The sequence below is a fragment of the Leptopilina boulardi genome, unplaced genomic scaffold (assembly GCF_019393585.1).
Source record: "Leptopilina boulardi isolate dan_hultmark-lab unplaced genomic scaffold, ZJU_Lbou_2.1 LbouV2_95, whole genome shotgun sequence".
NCBI classification, from domain to species: domain Eukaryota; kingdom Metazoa; phylum Arthropoda; class Insecta; order Hymenoptera; family Figitidae; genus Leptopilina; species Leptopilina boulardi.
In genome coordinates, this window is record NW_026138044.1 from 411,265 (window position 1) to 430,376 (window position 19,112).

The window sequence follows — 19,112 nt, forward strand, 5'->3', positions numbered from 1 at the left end:
TATTAATTGAATAATAATTTGAATTTGGAGGGTATTTAAAATGAGGTTGGTAGACATGCAATGTAGAGAGGAGCCATCTACGTCGATTGCACACACATTTACACGCACAACAGCCATCATACATAGGCCCCGTTGCACGTCGGGAAATTAAACATGTACGTACGTCATATATCACAAAATAAAGTGTTAAGTGTCCATGGATTTTAGGTCTCAGTTTTAATTTCCCTAAAAGGTGCGCATGAATTTTATATTGGTGGTGTGTTTTTTGCTCTCAATACGGAGTTCTTTGGTGACCGGTGGCCGGGTGAGAGACGAAGCGCGGAGGAAGGACGTTCTCCTGGGACGCTCGCCAATTTCTCAACACGGGAACAGCGTCGCACTTGATAGCCGGATTCAGCGGTAGTGCATTGCATTTTGCGTGTTTAAAAGACATTTTGAAATTAATAAATTGCATCGGATAAGATGCACTTTGCGTGCATAACACGCAATCAATTTGTAGTTGAAGTCAGTGACCACAAAAACGCTTATACGAACAAGCATAGACACGTTCTGGCAACCTGGTTTCCCGCGAATCTTTGCCCTCCCCCTCCAATGACCACGTCTTCTCTTCCTCAAGTCATTAAGGGTCGTTAAATAAAAGTTTCAATTTTCTTATTATTTAATTTCAATAGTTTGTTGTTTTTTTTTCGATAAACAAAACAAGTTTTTTTTAAAGGCGGCAAACACGGGGGCGATGACAGTGTCATGCGCTCGCTGAAAGTGATTTCTCCTTTCGCAATGTTATGAAGAACCTTGTGCTTTGCGCTGATGTATGTTTCACAAGGCAGTTTTTCCTTTTGTAGGAAATGTGTTTTACCATTAGTGATATTGTGCTCTTAAAAATTACTGTGAATAGAGAAATTTATTCAACGTTTAAAAACATTTGAAAATCGAAAAAAAAAAAAAAAATCTCGTCAGTGGTGCTAAATAGTGTTAATAGCCATGTAGCTGAAAGATAAAAAAAAAATAGTCTCACCTATCTTGTTTCTGGAATTTCACGTATAACCTTTTTCTAAAAAGGTTAAGATAGGTTAAGTGTGGTCTGATTTTTGTACTGTTAAATGCAATTAAAAAACTAGTCAACATGTGCGAGCAAACGGAAATCAATTACATGAACGGAGATGTCGTCTGGGTTAAACTTTCAAGGTGTTGGTGGCCTGGCCAAGTTGTTGGCTATGAAAATTTACCCGAAGATGTTCAAATTGAATATACAAAAAAGTCTTTGATTGCTGCTGTTAAATTTTTTCAAGAAGATTGTTTGTAAGTTGTTTTTGCTTTTTTTCTTCAATTTTTTTTGTAGTCACTTGTTTTTTTTTATTGTTTAAAATAAAAATGATTTTGTTTTCATTTACTTTTAAATATTTTAAGAAATTTTCAAATTAAATTCAGTATTTATTAGTTGATAATTTATGAAATTGAGAATTTTCCTTGGTTTAAAGATTTTAAATTTCATTTATTTAATATTTAAAAATAAAAATTTCTACATGAATTGTTTATTGTTAAATGAATTTGTATTTCTTTTTCAGTGAATATGTGAAGAATTATCAGCAAATTTATAAATATAATTGTACGCAAAAGGATGATTTTATTCAGAAAGGCCTAGGTATGTGTCTAAATTAATTATAAAAGATTTTAAAAAATATTTCACTAATTTTAATATCAAATTTAGATATTTAATTTTTTTTTAAATATTTTTTTTCGAGATAAAATCGCCATTTTTTGTTACAAAATTCTTTCTTAAGTAACAATTCAATTTTGAGGTTAAAAAAACACAAAAAATTAAAACAAAACTTTTTAAGTAGCATTAAACACGTTTTTTTTACAGTGTATTTAAATTGTTTAAATTAAATGTGACTAATTGTGGAGTCACTTCATTGAATGGCAAATTTACCGAATTATGTAAAAATCTAACTTTTCCTAATTTAGCAATATCATTATATACTGAATTTGAAATATTTTATTCTCTAATTTGATAAATTTAATTTCGTATACTTTTACTTTAATTTGTTTTCAATAATTCTAGAAAATTAATAACGAGAAAAAGTATAATTTTAAACTCTTGGTTGAAAAAAAAATATATAAAATTTAATCAGAAAAATTATTATTTGTATAAATAATTTTAACAATTTAAATAAATAATTTTAATAGTTTAATTTATTAATTATAATACTTGTATCTAAATTTCAGGATTTAGAACACTTCTTTTTTTTCTCTTTTTCAAAAAATTTCTATTTTCCCCCTTTTAATCAAAATATTCCTTCCTTTCATCTTTTATTTTTAAATATTTTGTTCCATTTTGCAATATTTTTCTATTTTAATTACAATTTACCAATTTTCAGAATTATTTGTTTTTGTTTTGTTTGTTTTTTTTTTTTTTTAAGAAAGAATTGTAGATTTTTATACAATGCTGAAGTCCACAACGTTTATGATCAGCGATTAGAAAATAAATTATTTTTTAAGACGTAAATTTGAAAAATTTATCTAAAAAATATTTCTTTTTTATTATTTTTTAATCAACAAACTTTGCAAGAAATATCTTTAAGATAAAAAATTCATAGAATTTTTCATTCAAGAAAAATATTTCTTTAAAAATCGTTGATCGTAAACGTTGTAAACTTCAGTATCGTAATTTTTCGAATTTTTTTTCACTTAACTTAGATTTTTTAATTATTTAGTTCTTAACTTGTTTGTAAAATAATTTGAAAAACTATTAAAACTTTAGTAAGAAAATGTAAAAGAAATGTAATTCCATGTAATTCCATGAATACTTTTTTTTAAAAAATATTTTGTATCGTACATAAATATAAATTTTGTATTAAAAGAAAATTAAAATTTGCTTTTGATTTATAATATATATATATATATATATTTTTGTAATCATAAAATTAAAAGTTTATTTAAAATTATGAACAAACGAGATATTAATTTTTTTTTACTTATTGCAGACAAATATCGAAGCGCAATGAAAGATGGTTCAAGCTATATGAACAAATTTCCCGAGGATGTTGAGACTGCTGAGAGAATAACAGGTGGCGATCCCGAAATAATATTTAGTGATAAATTCAGTCCAGCGGAGAAACCTGATATCTCATCATTATTTGGCGAGAAGAAAATACCGAAGAAAAAACGTGACGATTCACAAAGAAGAAGTGAAGGTGGTGCAACGATGTCATCGAAAAAAATCACTCATCAAAGATTTATGCGACAAAGCGATCATGAAATTCGAATACGCGAACAAATTGTTAATTCACCAAATGCAAATAATTCAACATACTTTCCATGTTGTCATTGCAATTTTACTAGTACTCGTGTAAATGTTTTAATTGAACATTTAAAAAGTCAACAACACGATGATTCATCAAATAATAAAAAGAAAACGTCCACTAAACTTGTTTCTAAAGCAAAGAGTAAACATTATGAAAATGATACTCCAAAGAGAAAATATGTGAAAAAAGATAAATCAAATGTGAATAAAAATAAATCTGACACTGCTGCCGAGCAAAAGAAGAGAAAATTGGGTAAATCACCCGATAAAAGTATCAAGAAAAAGAAATTAAATGCCCAAGAAGAAAGAAAACGAATTCAAGATGAATTATTGGAAGATTGGGTTGACGATTCTGATGTTGATATGAAAGCCGATTTAGATCCAGAAGATTGTTTTGATTTTAATTCAACTTCCGATACAACGTGTCCTGATACATTATCCCTCACGTGTTCACCAACGAAAACATCGCCAATTAAAAATAATGACACAAGTCTCATTGTTGAACGTGAAATAATTCAAGAGGAAGAAAAAGAAGAAGGTGAAAATAATTCCGAATCAAAAGCAATTCCCGATGATGAAACATTAAATTTACTTGAGCAATCTGAAAAATTGCTTATGGAAACAAAAAAATTCCTTGACGATTCCAGTGGATCATCCAAAAGTCCCAAGAGATTGATTGACAAATTTAAATCCGATAAATTTAAATCAAAATCAAAAGACAATAAATTTTCCGATACAAAAAATGACCAAACACCATCTTCAGAGGATAATGATGATAAAAAATCAAGATTCGCTTGTTTTGAATTTGACGAAGAAGATATTCCCGAAACAACCACCGTACAAAAGCCGTCGAGGTTTTTTCTAAAGAAAGACATGATTAAAGAATATGAAAAAAGTGAGGCAATAAAAAATGAAAAAGAACGACATTCGGGAAAATTTTTTCATCGAGAAACAATTGTCGCAAGAACCAATGAATTAGACGATGACGTCGATATGGAGAAGAATAAATTTTTTAAAAGTAAACAAAAATCAATTGAAACTAAAGATTCTGATGCCATAAATAAAATGGATGAAATTTCAAATAAAAATAACGATGTCAATAATATGTTTCGCGAGACAACAAGCACAATGGACAATTTTTTAAAATCAACCGATAAATCACAAGTTGAAGAAGTGGAAATTGTCGAGATTTTTGAAGTTGAACGAGAAGAAGATGACGTCGCAGCTGAAACAATAAAAGAATCTCAAACAGAAAATAAAGCAAATTTTGATATTTGTCAACAATTATCTGAAAATTCAACGAAAATGGAAACTCATGATGAAAAATTTCAAAATATTTCATCTGAGAAAATAATTTCAGAAACTACACAACTAAATGAAAATTTAGACAAAGAAACTGAATTGTCCAAGGAAGATGAAATAACAGAAAATATTGATTCAAAAATTGTTCCTGAAGAAAAAATAAATTTTCAATTGGATCTAAAAGTCGATAAACCGGGGGAAATAGTTGACAATTCACCTGAGGCAAAAACAGAAGTAAATGAAGAAATCATTGAGACAACAGCAAAAAAACGACGAGGCAGAACAAAGAAAAGTATTTCAATTGAAACACCACGTCGTTCAAGTGTCGAACAAAAAAGTCTAATCGAAGACAGTCAATCAGAAACTGAACCAACAACGCCATTGGAAATATTAACAAAACCCAAAGGTAAAAGAGGACGTAAACCAAAAGCACAAACTTTATTTCAAAATTTATTAAAACAAAACGAAGAAGAAATTATCATGACACAATCGTCAGAAAATGTCATTGACGATAGTCAATTAACAATTCAAGACGATGATAAAATTCACGACACAACCATCGAAATGGAAACAATTTTAAATGATTCAAAACCAAAACGAGGAAGAAAACCAAAAAACTATCGTCCACCCTCACAGGAGAAACAAATTAATGAATCATTTAATCTCACCGAGGACAGTCAATCTGAATGTGAAGAAAAAAGTTTTCACATTGAAAAAAATGTTGACATTGTTGTGAAACCAAAGTCAAAAAGAGGTCGAAAACCAAAAAAATCACTTTCAACTCAAGAAAAAATTTCCGATTTATTTGGACCCGATGAAATTGATATTGTTGCACAGGGAAGTGTTGAAAAATTACCCGAAGAAAAATTAGAATTAGATGAAAACAGTGAAAATTTTCCAAAAGAATCACCAATAATTGAAGAATCGATAGAAATTGTAAAAGAATCAACAATGGAAATTGATTCATTGCCTGTTGATTTTGAAACAACGAATGATAAAGAAAAATTTCTCATCGACGATGTGAAAACAATTGAAAAGGAACAAATTTTACAAATTGACAATTCCCAACTACAACCAAATGAAATAATTTCAAATTTTGAGAAAAAAAGCCGAAGAAAAAAGTCACCAAGTGAATCGAGTAAGGAACAAGAAATTGAATCCGAATCAATTGAATTAAAAAAGTCCGATAAAAAAATTAAAGAAAAAAAAGAAATTCCAATGGAACATACAGAAATAATAATAAGCGAAGAAACGAGTGAAAAAAATGAGTCTGAATTAAAAACATCAAAATTTGACAAAAGTCGAAGAACACGAAAATCAACATTGGAAATTTCGAGAGATGAATTTCAAATTACAGAAGAAATAACCGAAACTTCAAGTGACAAACCAGTGTCAATAATTGACGATTTGGAACAAAAGAAATTGGAAAAAAAGTCCAAAGGAAAAAGAACATCTGAAGTACATGCCAAAGAATCAACACCCGAACAATCGTTAGAAATTTCAATTGATACAAAAAAATTGGAGAAAAAAGGCAAAAATAAATTTGAAATGAAGGAAGAACAATTTTCCGAAATTTCGACAATTCCAGAAACAATGGATGATATTCCTCATGTTGAATCAAAAAAAGAAAAAAAGGGAAGAGGAAGAAAATTAACTGTCGATATTAATAAAGAAGAATCATCATCATCATCATCTCAAGAAATTTTAGCAATTGTCGAAACAATTGACGAAAAAATAGAAACAAAAAGAATTGAAAGACGTGGTAGACCAAGAAAGTCAGCAATTGAAGTCACTATGGATGCCGAAATTGAAAAATTACCTGAATCAACTGAAGAAAGTCATTTACAAGAACCAGAAAAAATTGAGGTAAAAAAAATTGAAAGACGAGGTAGACCAAGAAAATCAACAATTGATGTCACTATGGAAACGGAAGTTGAAAAATTATTGGAATCCACTCAAGAAATTCATCCACCGGAATTGGAAGCAGACAAAAAAATTGAAAGACGAGGTAGACCCAGAAAGTCAATTATGGAAACTGAAGTTGTTGATGAAGTCGATAAATTACCGGAATCAATTCCAGAAATTCATTCATCACAATTGGAAGCAATTGACAAAAAAATTGAAAGACGAGGTAGACCGAGAAAATCAACAATTGAAGTCAACATCGAAACAGAAGTTGAAAAATTAGCCGAACAATCTGAAGATTATTTACCAGAGGCAAAAGAAGAAAAAGAAGAATCCGACGTTGAGAAGAAAAAAGCGGAAAAAAAGATTAAAGGAAGAAAATCAATGTGCGAAATAAAAGATGGGGAAATTTTCGAAAGAATAGAAATTCCAGAAGAAATATCCGAAACTCCAATTATCACCGATGAATTAATCGAACAAATAAAACCTGAGAAAAAGCGAGGAAGAAAATCGACAATTGAACTTCAAATGGAGGAAGAACAAATTTCCGAAGAAAGTCAATTATCAGAATCAATGGATCATCAAATTGGCGATGTGAAAAAACCCGAGAAAAGAGGTAAACGAAGAAAATCGACAATCGACACACCGAAAGAAGAAGAAGAAGAAGAAGAAGAAGAAGAAGTAGTAACAGAACAATATCATCAAGAACAAGTCGATGTAATGGAACCGGAAATTGATGCCGAACACACGGAAGCATCGAAAACATACAAGGAACATCGAAAACCCGGACGTCGAAGAAAAAAATCAGTCGACATCAAAATCAAACAAGACGGTGACAATGAATCAGAATCAATTGACACAATTGAAAGTACACCACTCAAAAGAAATGGACGAAGAAAAAAATCATCGTCATCAATTTCAGAAATCCTCCCCGAAATGAAAGATCAAGATGGTGAAAAATTGGAATTGGAAACTATTTTAACGGAATCAATTATTGACGGCAATGAATTGTCCGAGAAAGAGACGAAAAAACGAGGACGAAGAAAAAAGTCCGAAAATGATTCCGAACAAATGAAAACTGTTGTTCCAACACCAAAAGGTAAACCAGGTAGAAAAAAGAAGATAATTGAACCAGTGAAAGAAGATTTTTCCGAGCATGAGAAAAAAAAGTCTGAATTTCATATTAAAGAGGATGATGCAGAAAGAATGGAATTTCCAATGGAACAAGAATCATCAATTCTTCCCGTGCAAGAGCAAATTCCCTCAATGGAAATAGAAAATGATCAAGTTCCAGAAGCAATGGAAGAAACATTTGTGACAACGGAAATTGTTGAAACAACCGAAATTGTTGAATCAACTCCATTTATTGAATCAACAATTGTTGAATCAACGCCAATTGTTGAATCATCGACAATTGTTGAATCATCGCCAATTATTGAGTCAACGCCAATTGTTGAATCAACGCCAATTGTTGAATCAACATCAATTATTGAGTCAACTCCAATTGTTGAATCAACATCAATTGTTGAATCAACACCAATTGTTGAATCAACGCCAATTGTTGAATCAACACAAATAATTGAATCCACTGAACTTGATCAACAAACAGAAGTGGTTGAAACAACAGAAGTTGTGGAAACAGAAGTGGTAGAAACAACCGAAGTCGTCGAAACAACGGAAGAGATTGGAACAACGGAAGTTGTTGAAACAACAGAAGTCGTTGAAACAACGGAAATAATTGAAACATCCGATATTCCATTACCTGAAGCAGAAAATTCATCAAGTGAAAAAATATTTCCTGCGGAAATAAAAGAAGATGAAGCTAAATCATCAAAAACAATTCAAGTCAATAATGTCGAGAAAGCACGATCATATTCAAATTTTCTCGAATTGGACATGTTACCACCGAAAAAGTCACAAATCAAAAAATTTGAACTCTCACAAATAGAATTTAATTTGGAGAGTGAAAATGAGAAAAAAGAAAAAATACCAACAATGAGCGAAACTGTAAAGAAACTCGATGATATTGGTAATATGGAACTTGAAATACGTTTGCAGCAAGGTCACACGGTTGAAGATTCAAAACCACTTGAAGATGTTCTCACTGATGAGACAAAAGATGTAAATGTTTTCGAGGCATTAACAACTGATAATGTATCAGCAGCAGTTGTTGTTGAAACAATGCCACAGGAAATTAATCAACTCTCTGGTATGTCAACTGATAAGGGATTTACAACAATGGATCGTAAAGATGTTGACGATGAGACATTAGAAAAAGAAGAACAATATTCAATGATTGAACGAACATTAGAACAAATGGATTCAGTATCACCGAAAACAGTTCGCGAAGATCCACCACCCGTTAATAAATCACCAATGCAAACACGATATCAAGGTAAATTTACACCTGAAACAGGCTCAAGAAGTAGTAAAAAAGAAAAGGATATATTTGCCCTCGATAAAAATACAACATTTCAAGATGTTTTTATCAAAACACTTCAAATTGAAAACGAAGATGAAGAAGATGAAACACATCAAGGTAAAGCATCGAAAAAAATGAGAAAATCAAAGAAAAAACCAAGTGACAATAATTTAAATTCAGATCTCGGTAAACATGTTCTAACATCAAAAATTGCAAATATACACGATCAAGATATTTCTGGAACGTCGTCAATGACAAATTTCGAAGGTGTTGAAGTTGTTGTTGGTCAAAATTTAGAAATTGAGGATAAACCACAGTCAACAAATTTTGACACACTTCCAAAAGATACGAAAAGCACACAAAATGAAAGTTCAATGACATTGGAAGTGAAATATGAAGAAATTGCCGTATCATCGCCATCGTCATCATCGGAAACAACAATGCCAGTGAAAAAACGTGAAAAACCAAGAATTATCGAAAATGTCGCTCTCAAGGAGCCAATGATTTTAAAATCAAAATTACTCGAGAAATTACCAACAAAAGTAATGAAACATAAATTAGAAAGTGACACAATTTTAAAAGGTGATAGTCCAAGGGCAAAAATCATGAAACTCGATGGAAAATCACCGGCAAAATTCAAAAAAACTTTAAAAACCGATGAATTAATAACAACAAAACTCATTAATACAACACCACAAACAATAACATCACTTTCAATATCTGAAAAGTGTATTCAACAGAGTTCACAAAGTCTCGAGGATATGGATTTAGACATCAGTAATATGCCAATTGTTCTTAGTGAAGATGTTCTTACTCCCGAAAGTATTGAAAATATGCCTGTTGTTATTTCAGGTGTAATTTCATCAGATATTGATTCACAATCAACAACAGGACAAGTTAGTGTATTACCATCGTCTGAAATTAATTTTCCCCTCAATGATCAAGCATCAACATCAATGTCAACAGCAACAACAACAACAACATCCACAACAACGACAAATGATTCCGATGTTACTCTATTGAAGAAAAAAGTTGGAACACCAGCGATTTTGAAAAATAAAGTCAAAGGCAAACCAACAATAACAAACATCACAACAATTGTCCCTCCACTCGCAATGGGTGTGAAAAATGTGAAATTCCAAAATGCTCAAACCGGTAAAACAACAACCTATCAAAAAGATACACAAGAAAAATTTTTCATCGTTCACAGTGGTCAACAACGTGGTTATAAAGTTCAAGGTAAACCTGGAACATCACAAAAATTAATGCTCCCAACAAATAAAAGTCCCGAAAGTGTACAATACATTCAACAAGATCGAAAATTAATGATTATACCATCATCAACGGTTGGACAAAAAATGGTACCATTAAATGTCACAAAATCCGGTGGCAAAGTACAAAGAATATTATCACAAAAAGGTGAAATAACAACGGTAATACCACAAAATTATCAAGTTAATAAAACAGTTATTCGACAAAGTGATTCAAATTCGCCAACAACATCAAAAATTCCCGGTGCAAAAATTATTAATCCCCGTGGAATAATAACAGCTAAAGGTACCTTGACGCCAATTGGTAAATCATCACCAATTACCGTTAGGCCAGTTCTCTCGAAAAATAATACAATTCTCACATCAAGTATTGCAACATCAAAAAATATTCTAACATCCCTACCGCAAACAATTGTAAGTCCAAAAGGCACAATTTTAACACCAATCACTGGACAACAAGTGAAAGCCCTAGCTGCCAAGACACCGCAAAAAGGTGGTAAAATTGCCTATCAAAAAATGCCAATATCATTAATACAAAAAGGACAAACATCATCATCATCATCATCATCATCATCATCGCCGCAAAAAGATGAAACCCCCTTGAAATTATCACCCGCACAGATTATCTATCGAAAAGGATCAAAGCCAATTACTCAACAAAATCCACCAGCTCTAGTACCAACGGCAGAATCATTAAATGTTTCCACACAACGTGGAAAATATATTTCATCCTCTTCATTGCAAAAGGCGACAAAAATTCCTAAACAATTCCGCGCTGGAATGCAAACAAAAGGAATTATTCGAAAATCACAAGACGATGAAATAGCATCGCCAATTTCAAAAATAGTCAAATCACCACAAAAAATAACACGTACAAAGGGAAAGAGAAATATTTTAAGCGCCGCTCTCAGTTCAATTTCAATAACAACAGCGAGTTTGGCAACAACATCAGCATCGGCAACAACAACAACAACAAGTACAATTCCCCTCGATCTCCCTCCACTTGAGCCAATAAATCCCGAGAAGAAACCAAAGATTGATACCGAACAAGAAGTAGTGCCAACCCAACAACCACAAATAATAGCTCTACCATTTGAAAATAGCGATGGAACACTATTGATGTTGATGACAACTGACGACAACAATGCTCTAATGTCCCTCGAAGGTGCTGTCGACAATATTGTCCTTCAATTTGACAATGGCACAGTCTCAAGCCTTCAACCTGCCGTCAGTGAAAATCAAATAATCGAAACCACTTATGCATCATCAGATATTGTTCAAACATCAAGTCAAGATATTTTAGCGGCAGCTCTCGCTAATAGTGATTTCCAACCTGAAATAACACCATCGCCACCTTTACAATCACCTCAATCAACGTCAACTAGCGTTGGTCTAACTCAAACAAGTCTCATTAATCAAACAATACTTCAATCAACAATAATTCCACCAACCGAACCAATTACATCGGCCTCGGTTCTTGAGACATCGTTAACTCTCAATCAACCAATAATGACACCACTTGAAGTACCCAGTAATCTATCAACATCACTGCAATCCGAAACAAATTCAAATATTTCATTTGTTGCCGGCGAAGTACAAATACAAATTCCCGGTAATTCAATGCCCGATATTGGTGAAATGATGGAAGGCGGAAACGATACACAAAATGACGATACACCAGTCACGCAATATTTAGTCATTCCCGGTATGGAGAAAGATAAAATATCATATTCTGTCTCAATACCCGAAACAATGATGATCGATACTAATCAAGGACAAACAACCCCATCGATGCCAATTATTGATGATTCATACGTTGAGGATGTTCAATATAATGCATCAATTGAGACGTCAAATGAAAATTTCGCCGATGTTTCTGTATCGGATATGTTGGTCTCAAAAACATCGACAACAGTCAGTGAATCGCCAATTGTTGTTTCATCGGAAATCACAACAATTCCCCACGATTCCAGTATTGATGTTCAGGAGGAATCGGTAATCACCGAAGATTATAGTACGCAAATAATAGAGGCAAATGAAACATCAAATATTGATTCGTTTGCGAATCAAGAGGTACAAATTGAATCAAGTGAAATTGAGATTCATCATCAATCGGGAATTGAAATTGCCCACGAGATGGAGACATCTGATTTTCAAATTGAAACAACAACATGTCAGGAGGAGGAAATAGTTACACATCAACAAGAGGAAATAGAAGCGCCCGTTATGATTGAAACATCAGAAATTGAAACACCGCATGAAATTGAAATTTCCCAAGAAATTGAAGCAAATGTTACGTCTCATGAAATTGAAACCACTCAGGAAGAAATTGAAACGTCTGATAGTCAAAATGTAACGCAGGATCAGATACAAATTTTCGATGAGGCGGAATCGTCATATGTGACAGAAACTGAGGAAGTTGTACAACATCATCAAATTGATGATGAAAGACCCGCGACATCGAATGATGAACAAGTATTGACATCGAATCGATTGGATGATAATATGGAAATTGAGGAAGTTCAAAGGGATCATTATATTTTGGAAAGTTCGAGTATTTCTCAAGCTGATGAATTGACATCGCATCATCATCATCATCATCATCATGTTCAGGAGGATGATGATCAATTAATGAGAGATGATTCAAGAATTATATTTGAGGATACTGTTACCGACACTAGTCAAGAAGCGCCATCGCAATCTTATGGACAATTTGATAATTCAATGATCAATGATAATAATGTGGAAGTGCCTAGTCAATCAGCGAAATCGGAAAATTCAAGGGAACCATCACAATCGGTGGGCTATGAACCAATGGAAACGGACGAGACCGTCTCTGGTAAGTTTTCAAAATTATAATAATTTTTTTTTTTTTTTTTTTAAGCTGTATCGTTGGAGAAGAATTTTTTTCATTTTCTTGAATTTCGTCGGAATTTATAATTATAGTGATCATATAAAGTAGAGTTAACATTCAGTTAGATTTTTAATGACGCTGAAGTTACCAACGTTGATTCGACGAATCAACGAACGAATTTTTCGTTTTCAGAATAGTTTAAAGGCCAAGAAGCAATTTTTTTTATTGAAACTTCTTTATTTTAGTCTCAAATACATCTTTTAACACTTAAAATCCTCAGCCAAACCGAAAAAATTTTTAATCTTAGGGAAAAAAAATTATTTTCGGCGAATCAACGTTGGTAACTACAGTGTCATGATTTTTATAGAAATATTTCTATTTAATCTTATTTTTATTTAACAGACGATTTTACGCCTTTTTTCCGACTTTACAAAATAAAATTAAAAATAAATTTATTCAATTAGAAACAAAATATCTTTTTTTTAGTACAAATTGTAGTTTATTTAAAATTCAATATGTATTTTGAAAATTTAAAGCTAAAAATTCTGCGAAATTAATTATTTTCAATAATTGTAATGAAATTCATTGAAAATTAAATTATTTAAAACAATTTCTAATTAAAATTCTCTAAAATTCAATTATTGCCTAAAATTCTTTTTAAAAAACTTTAGTAATTAAAATTTACAAAATTTTTAATTTAAAATCTCTTTGAAATTTGATTAATTCTAAAAATTTGGACTATTTTGAAATTTCATTATTTTTTAAATTTCTTTTTAAAATTCTTCAAATTAATTGTTTTTAATAATCTTGAGTTAATAATTAAAATCTTCAAAAAAATAAAAAATAATCTTTAATTAATAATAATAATAATAATAATAATAATAATAATAATAATAATATAATATTCAATTTTACAAAAATTAAAAATTATCAATGATATTAACCAATTGTTTTTATTCAAATAATTTTCATCAACTTCTAAAATTCAAATATCTAAAATATTTGTAGTTAAAAATTTTATCTTATCTTCCCAAAAAAGTATTTTATTTTTAAAAACTAATTGAAATTTTTTTTTAACTATTTAAACTTCAAACTTTGACAGAATTATGAATTCATAAATAATTTGAAAATTGAAATTTTTTTTTTAAATGTAACTTTTGTATTTTTTTTAATAAATCTAAAATTTTTGAAATTCTTGAAAATTTGTCTCATTGTTAGTTCAATTTTGAAATATATTGTTTAAATAAAATTCCTTTATAAATTTCTATGCAATTATTTTTATTAAGAAATTATTAACATTTGTTTTTATTATCTTATAATAATGGTTAATAGAAATTAAATATGTATTGAATTAAATTTAGAAAATCGACTTTTCCCACTTTTTTTCTTATATGTAAATCGACTAAAACAAATGTTTAAGAAAGAAGGAAAAAAAAATTATAAGCACAATTAAAGCTTGAAAATTTTTATTGAACGGAATTTTTATTTGATTGAATTTTCATTTAAAGGAATTCTTAATTAATTTTTGAAAATGCTAGTAAATGAACATTTTATTAAATAAAAAAATCTATTTAATTAAAATTCGTTCCAATAAAAATTTTGTGCTAAATTATTAAAAAAAAAATTTTAACTAAAATTAAACTAAAAATTCTGTAACATACAAACTTGGATAAATAAATAAGGAAATCAGTTAGATAAAAATTAAAAGAAAGAAAAATTAGAAATTACAAATTATGATTTATAAAAATTTTGACAAATATAAATATCAAAAAATTTCAGAAGAAATTTTTTGGAAGTAAAATAGAAAAACAAAAAAACAATTATTGAAAATTTTAGATTGCATATTTATTTATTGTCTATAATATAGAAATATTTTGTCACCTATTAAAAAAAACACTAGGCACTATGATCACTATAATTATATTATAATAATCATGAATTCAAAATATTATTCAATTTAAAAAAAAATTTAATTTTCCAATTTTTAAGATGTACTTATTTATTTCTTTAATCACAATGTACGGGAAATGATTATGATGGAAATGAAACTTTAAAAATAATAAAAATTAATTTTGTTATGAAAAAAATTCTTGGGTACTAATTTTTAATTTATTGTATTTAATTTATGATTCTAATAATAATGATAATTTAATAAATAAATTATTGTTTAATTAGATTTAAGTTATAAAAATTCTTTTTTTTTAAATAAAACGAAAAACCTTTTTTAATACAGCAAAAAAAAAGTAAAAAAAAGAGGTTTTCATTTATAATTTACATGCGAAATCCCCTGAATTTCAGAATTTCACCTGTAATTTAAATTACAGGTGAGCCCCCGTCTCAATCTTTCGAAGATTCAACAACGAGCGAGGCCACACAATCCTATTCATCGGGATTAGCTGATATCAGTACCGACACACCAACTCAATCGTTCAATGAAATTGATCAATGTCAAAGTGGTGAACGATTAATGAACACAAACGACGACAACAATGACGTTGATCAAATGGATGATCAAAGTTTTCCAACTCAAAGCTATGAAGTTGGTAAAATGGATAATCTTTCTGAAAATTTAGAAACCGATCCCGAAATAAGTCAAGAAGGTAATATTCCATCACAATCAAATGATATAACAACCGATGATGGAATTGGAACATCATCAGTTTCAACAAATAATTTGAATCTCAATGAAGATGAAACGGCAAGTTCATCATACGTTCCCGAAACACCCGAAACACAAGAACGTGATCAAGATCAAGAGAGTGCAATTAGTACATCATCCTATGAGATACCACCATGTGAAGAACTTAATATTGCATCATCCTCAATACCCGATACATCGGAACACTCGAGTATTCACGATAATGGAATACTCGAAATTCCCACATCGTCCTATAATTTAAATCCCGACAGTAGTAGTTCAACGCACGTTGATTCAGTTCCCACATCAAGCTATCATGAAGATCAAGTGATTCTTGAACAAAATGTTTCAACATCATACGATGTTCCAATATCAATGCCACGTCTCGATGAAACAACAACAACAACAACGTCGTCACAAAATTTTGTCACCGAAAGTTCCGATCGTCGCAATGAACCAACAAGTTATTATCGTGAAGCTACTGCCAGTTATTATGGTTCACAGCAACATCAAGATCCAAATTCACGACTAATTGAAGATCCACAACCAAGTTATTATGGTTCCAATACACATCATCAACATCATCATCAACAACAACAGCAACAGCAGCAACAGCATCACCATCATCATCATCCTCATCATCATCAGGAGGCAAGTCAAAGTTATTTTGCACCTGAGGAAGCGACTCCAAGTTATGCGAGTCACAATCAAGTATCGCCAAGTTATTATGATCCACCACCTGAGGCAGGTGAAGCAAGTCAAAGTTATTATTCGGCACAAGAATCCGAAAGAACCGAACTACAATCAACGTCGTCGTCATCGTCAACAACGCAAAATATGGAAGCCTCGCAAAGTTTCTATCAAGAAGATAATATGAGACTGAGACAAAGAGGTGAGGCAACGCCAACATATTCTGATCGTTATCCCGTTGAATATGCATCGACAAATTCACCATTGGAGAGGCATGATTTAGTTGAAAGCTCAGTTCCTGCAACACGACCCACGGAAAGATAATACGATTTTTAAAAAATCCATTTTCCTTTTTTTCCCCCGCTGGTCGTCATTTTGGATCTATTGAAAAGCAAAAAAAAAAAAGAAAGAAAAAAAAACCTGTAAATAGTACTTTAAAAAAAAAAACTTTCAAATAATAATCATTTAAGAGTAAATTTACGTCTTACTATTATAATTTATAATATTCTAATATTCATTTAATCAGGTGTGAATGATTTCTGACACGGATTTGATCCGTCAGATTCTTCAGAACTCAAGCATTGATTTCAAATTTAAAATTATATTTTATTTCAAAAAATATATTTTTTTTGATGGTTAATTTTTACTTCACCATCTAATTTTATATATATATAATAATATAATATATAAATATATATATGTAGTATAATATATCTATATGCAAATATAATTTTTAAGACATATAATTTTATATAATATAAGAATAAATTTTTTTTTATGTATTTTTTGTATATCCTCTTTCTCTTTCTCTCTCTCTCTCTTTTTTTTGGAAAATGCGAAAAAAAATGTGAAATTTCAAATTTGCTCGAGTTTTGAAGAATTCTTCATGTTCTCTTATATGACTGAAGAAAAAATGTGGTTTTGTTGTGGTATATATATATATATATATAATAATGTTATCGATATTGTTTCATTGCTTAGTGATAAGTTGTTGCTTTCCGAATAGTTTTTGACTTGAGAAAAGAAAAAAAAATTTCACAAATCGAGAGATAATTTTCTTTTTTGTCTTCTACATATTTTTTTTACAAGTTAAGAGTTATTTTGCCGTATGAAAGAAAATACAAAGAAAAAGAATTTTATTTGCAAAATTAAAACTTATCGGAGCAATAGAGATAATATTTTTACAAAGCGTTCTTTACATACATAATGTCTCTATTAAGAATTAAACTATTATATTCGATAAAGTAAATTTTTTTTTTTTTTTGTTCGCGTTTTTGACGAGAAAAGAATAGTAAATGAGCTCTTTAAAACTCACTTTTTAAAAAAAAGAAAATAAATACTGAAATTTAAATTTCCAGTGTCAAATCCGTTTTCATTTAAAAATAAATTTTTTGTAATGTTACGAAAGAACAGATGGGCAACTTTGATCGTTAAGGTTTAATGTTTACTTTGTAGGAATTAGTATAAATCACTACGAACATAAAAAAAAGCCTATTATTTCAACTATACCACTGTAATCTTGAGTGTTACAAGATAATCGTAAGAGGAAAGAAAAAAAAATCACGAATATATTAATCATGGAAAATGCATTTTGCTTGACATGGGAAAAGATTTTTTTTCTGTACATAAAAAATGTACTCGTGATAGAATTATTGTAGAATTGAAGAGAAATGATAATTAGAGGAAGAAAAAAAAAGAAAACCGAATATAAAGAACGTTCGATTGATAATGTATTTATATTAATTTTTATATAATATAAAAAAAAGGATGTTAAATGTATGGGGAGTAATTAAGGTTTAAAGAAACATAATTATTAAAAAAGATGAAATAAATATTAATTATATTAATTTTAATATTATAGTCTACATATTATAATATCTATTATAAAATAAAATTGGGGAAAAAGATAATTCTTCTCTCCAATGGCATTCTTTATATTCTTTTTCTTGTGTAAGAATTTTTTTGTAAATTGTATACGCAAATTTTTACATGCGGCTCTCTTTTAACGATGTCAAGCAAAAAAAAAAAAAAAAAATGCGCATTTTCTATACGATTATGTTCTGATTAATAATTATATTCTTTATAGTCTCACGTTATTCAAAACACATATGTTTTTATTTCTCGTGGCGATTTTAAACGCGGTCACGTATGTATATATTACCTATGTTGATACCAGGATTAATAAAGAATTATAAATCACATTTAACTGTTTTTTTTTTTAATTTTAAAGCAACTTTTCTTTTACACTTAAATTGTTTTATTAAAAAAATCAGAGTGATTTTGGATTTAATTATTTGCAAAATTTTCAATTATTTTTAATGATTTTTATAATATTCTTCGAAAATTCAATTATCTGAAAGCATTTTTCAGTTAAAAACTTTTGAAATTCAATTTTTGTATGTGATTTCTAATAAATTCTTCATCAATAAAAAAATCACTAGAAATTTCTCTTATTATAATTATTATCTGAAATATAACACAATCTTTTGAAATTCAATTATTTTTAAAAATTTCATATTAAAAGCTTTTAAAATTTAATTATTTCTAAAATTTTCCATTTAAAATTTTTTGAAATTTAATATTTTCAGTTATAACTCTCCTGAAATTCAATTATTTTTAATTAAGTTTATAATATTCTTCGAAAATTCAACTATCTGAAACCATTTTTCACTTAAAAATGGTTTTCAAATTATTGTATTTTTGTGCATGAAAAAAAAATTTTTTTC

The 19,112-nt window shown here is 29.6% G+C and overlaps 1 protein-coding gene across 2 annotated transcripts; it reads left to right on the plus strand.

Annotated features, from left to right (window-relative positions):
• The first annotated feature begins 85 nt into the window (after positions 1-85).
• LOC127290905 (ankyrin-3-like) lies at positions 86-18,587 on the plus strand. Of its 2 annotated transcripts, none has more exons than XM_051319726.1 (4): positions 86-1,299; positions 1,566-1,642; positions 2,985-13,043; positions 15,357-15,536. In XM_051319726.1, the coding sequence occupies exons 1-4, from the start codon at positions 1,124-1,126 to the stop codon at positions 15,368-15,370; spliced, it is 10,326 nt and encodes a 3,441-aa protein (XP_051175683.1). In that variant the 5' UTR covers positions 86-1,123; the 3' UTR covers positions 15,371-15,536. The 2 variants fall into 2 exon arrangements, with proteins under 2 accessions (XP_051175683.1, XP_051175682.1); XM_051319725.1 differs by having other exon boundaries at positions 87-1,299; positions 15,383-18,587.
• Positions 18,588-19,112: the final 525 nt, after the last annotated feature.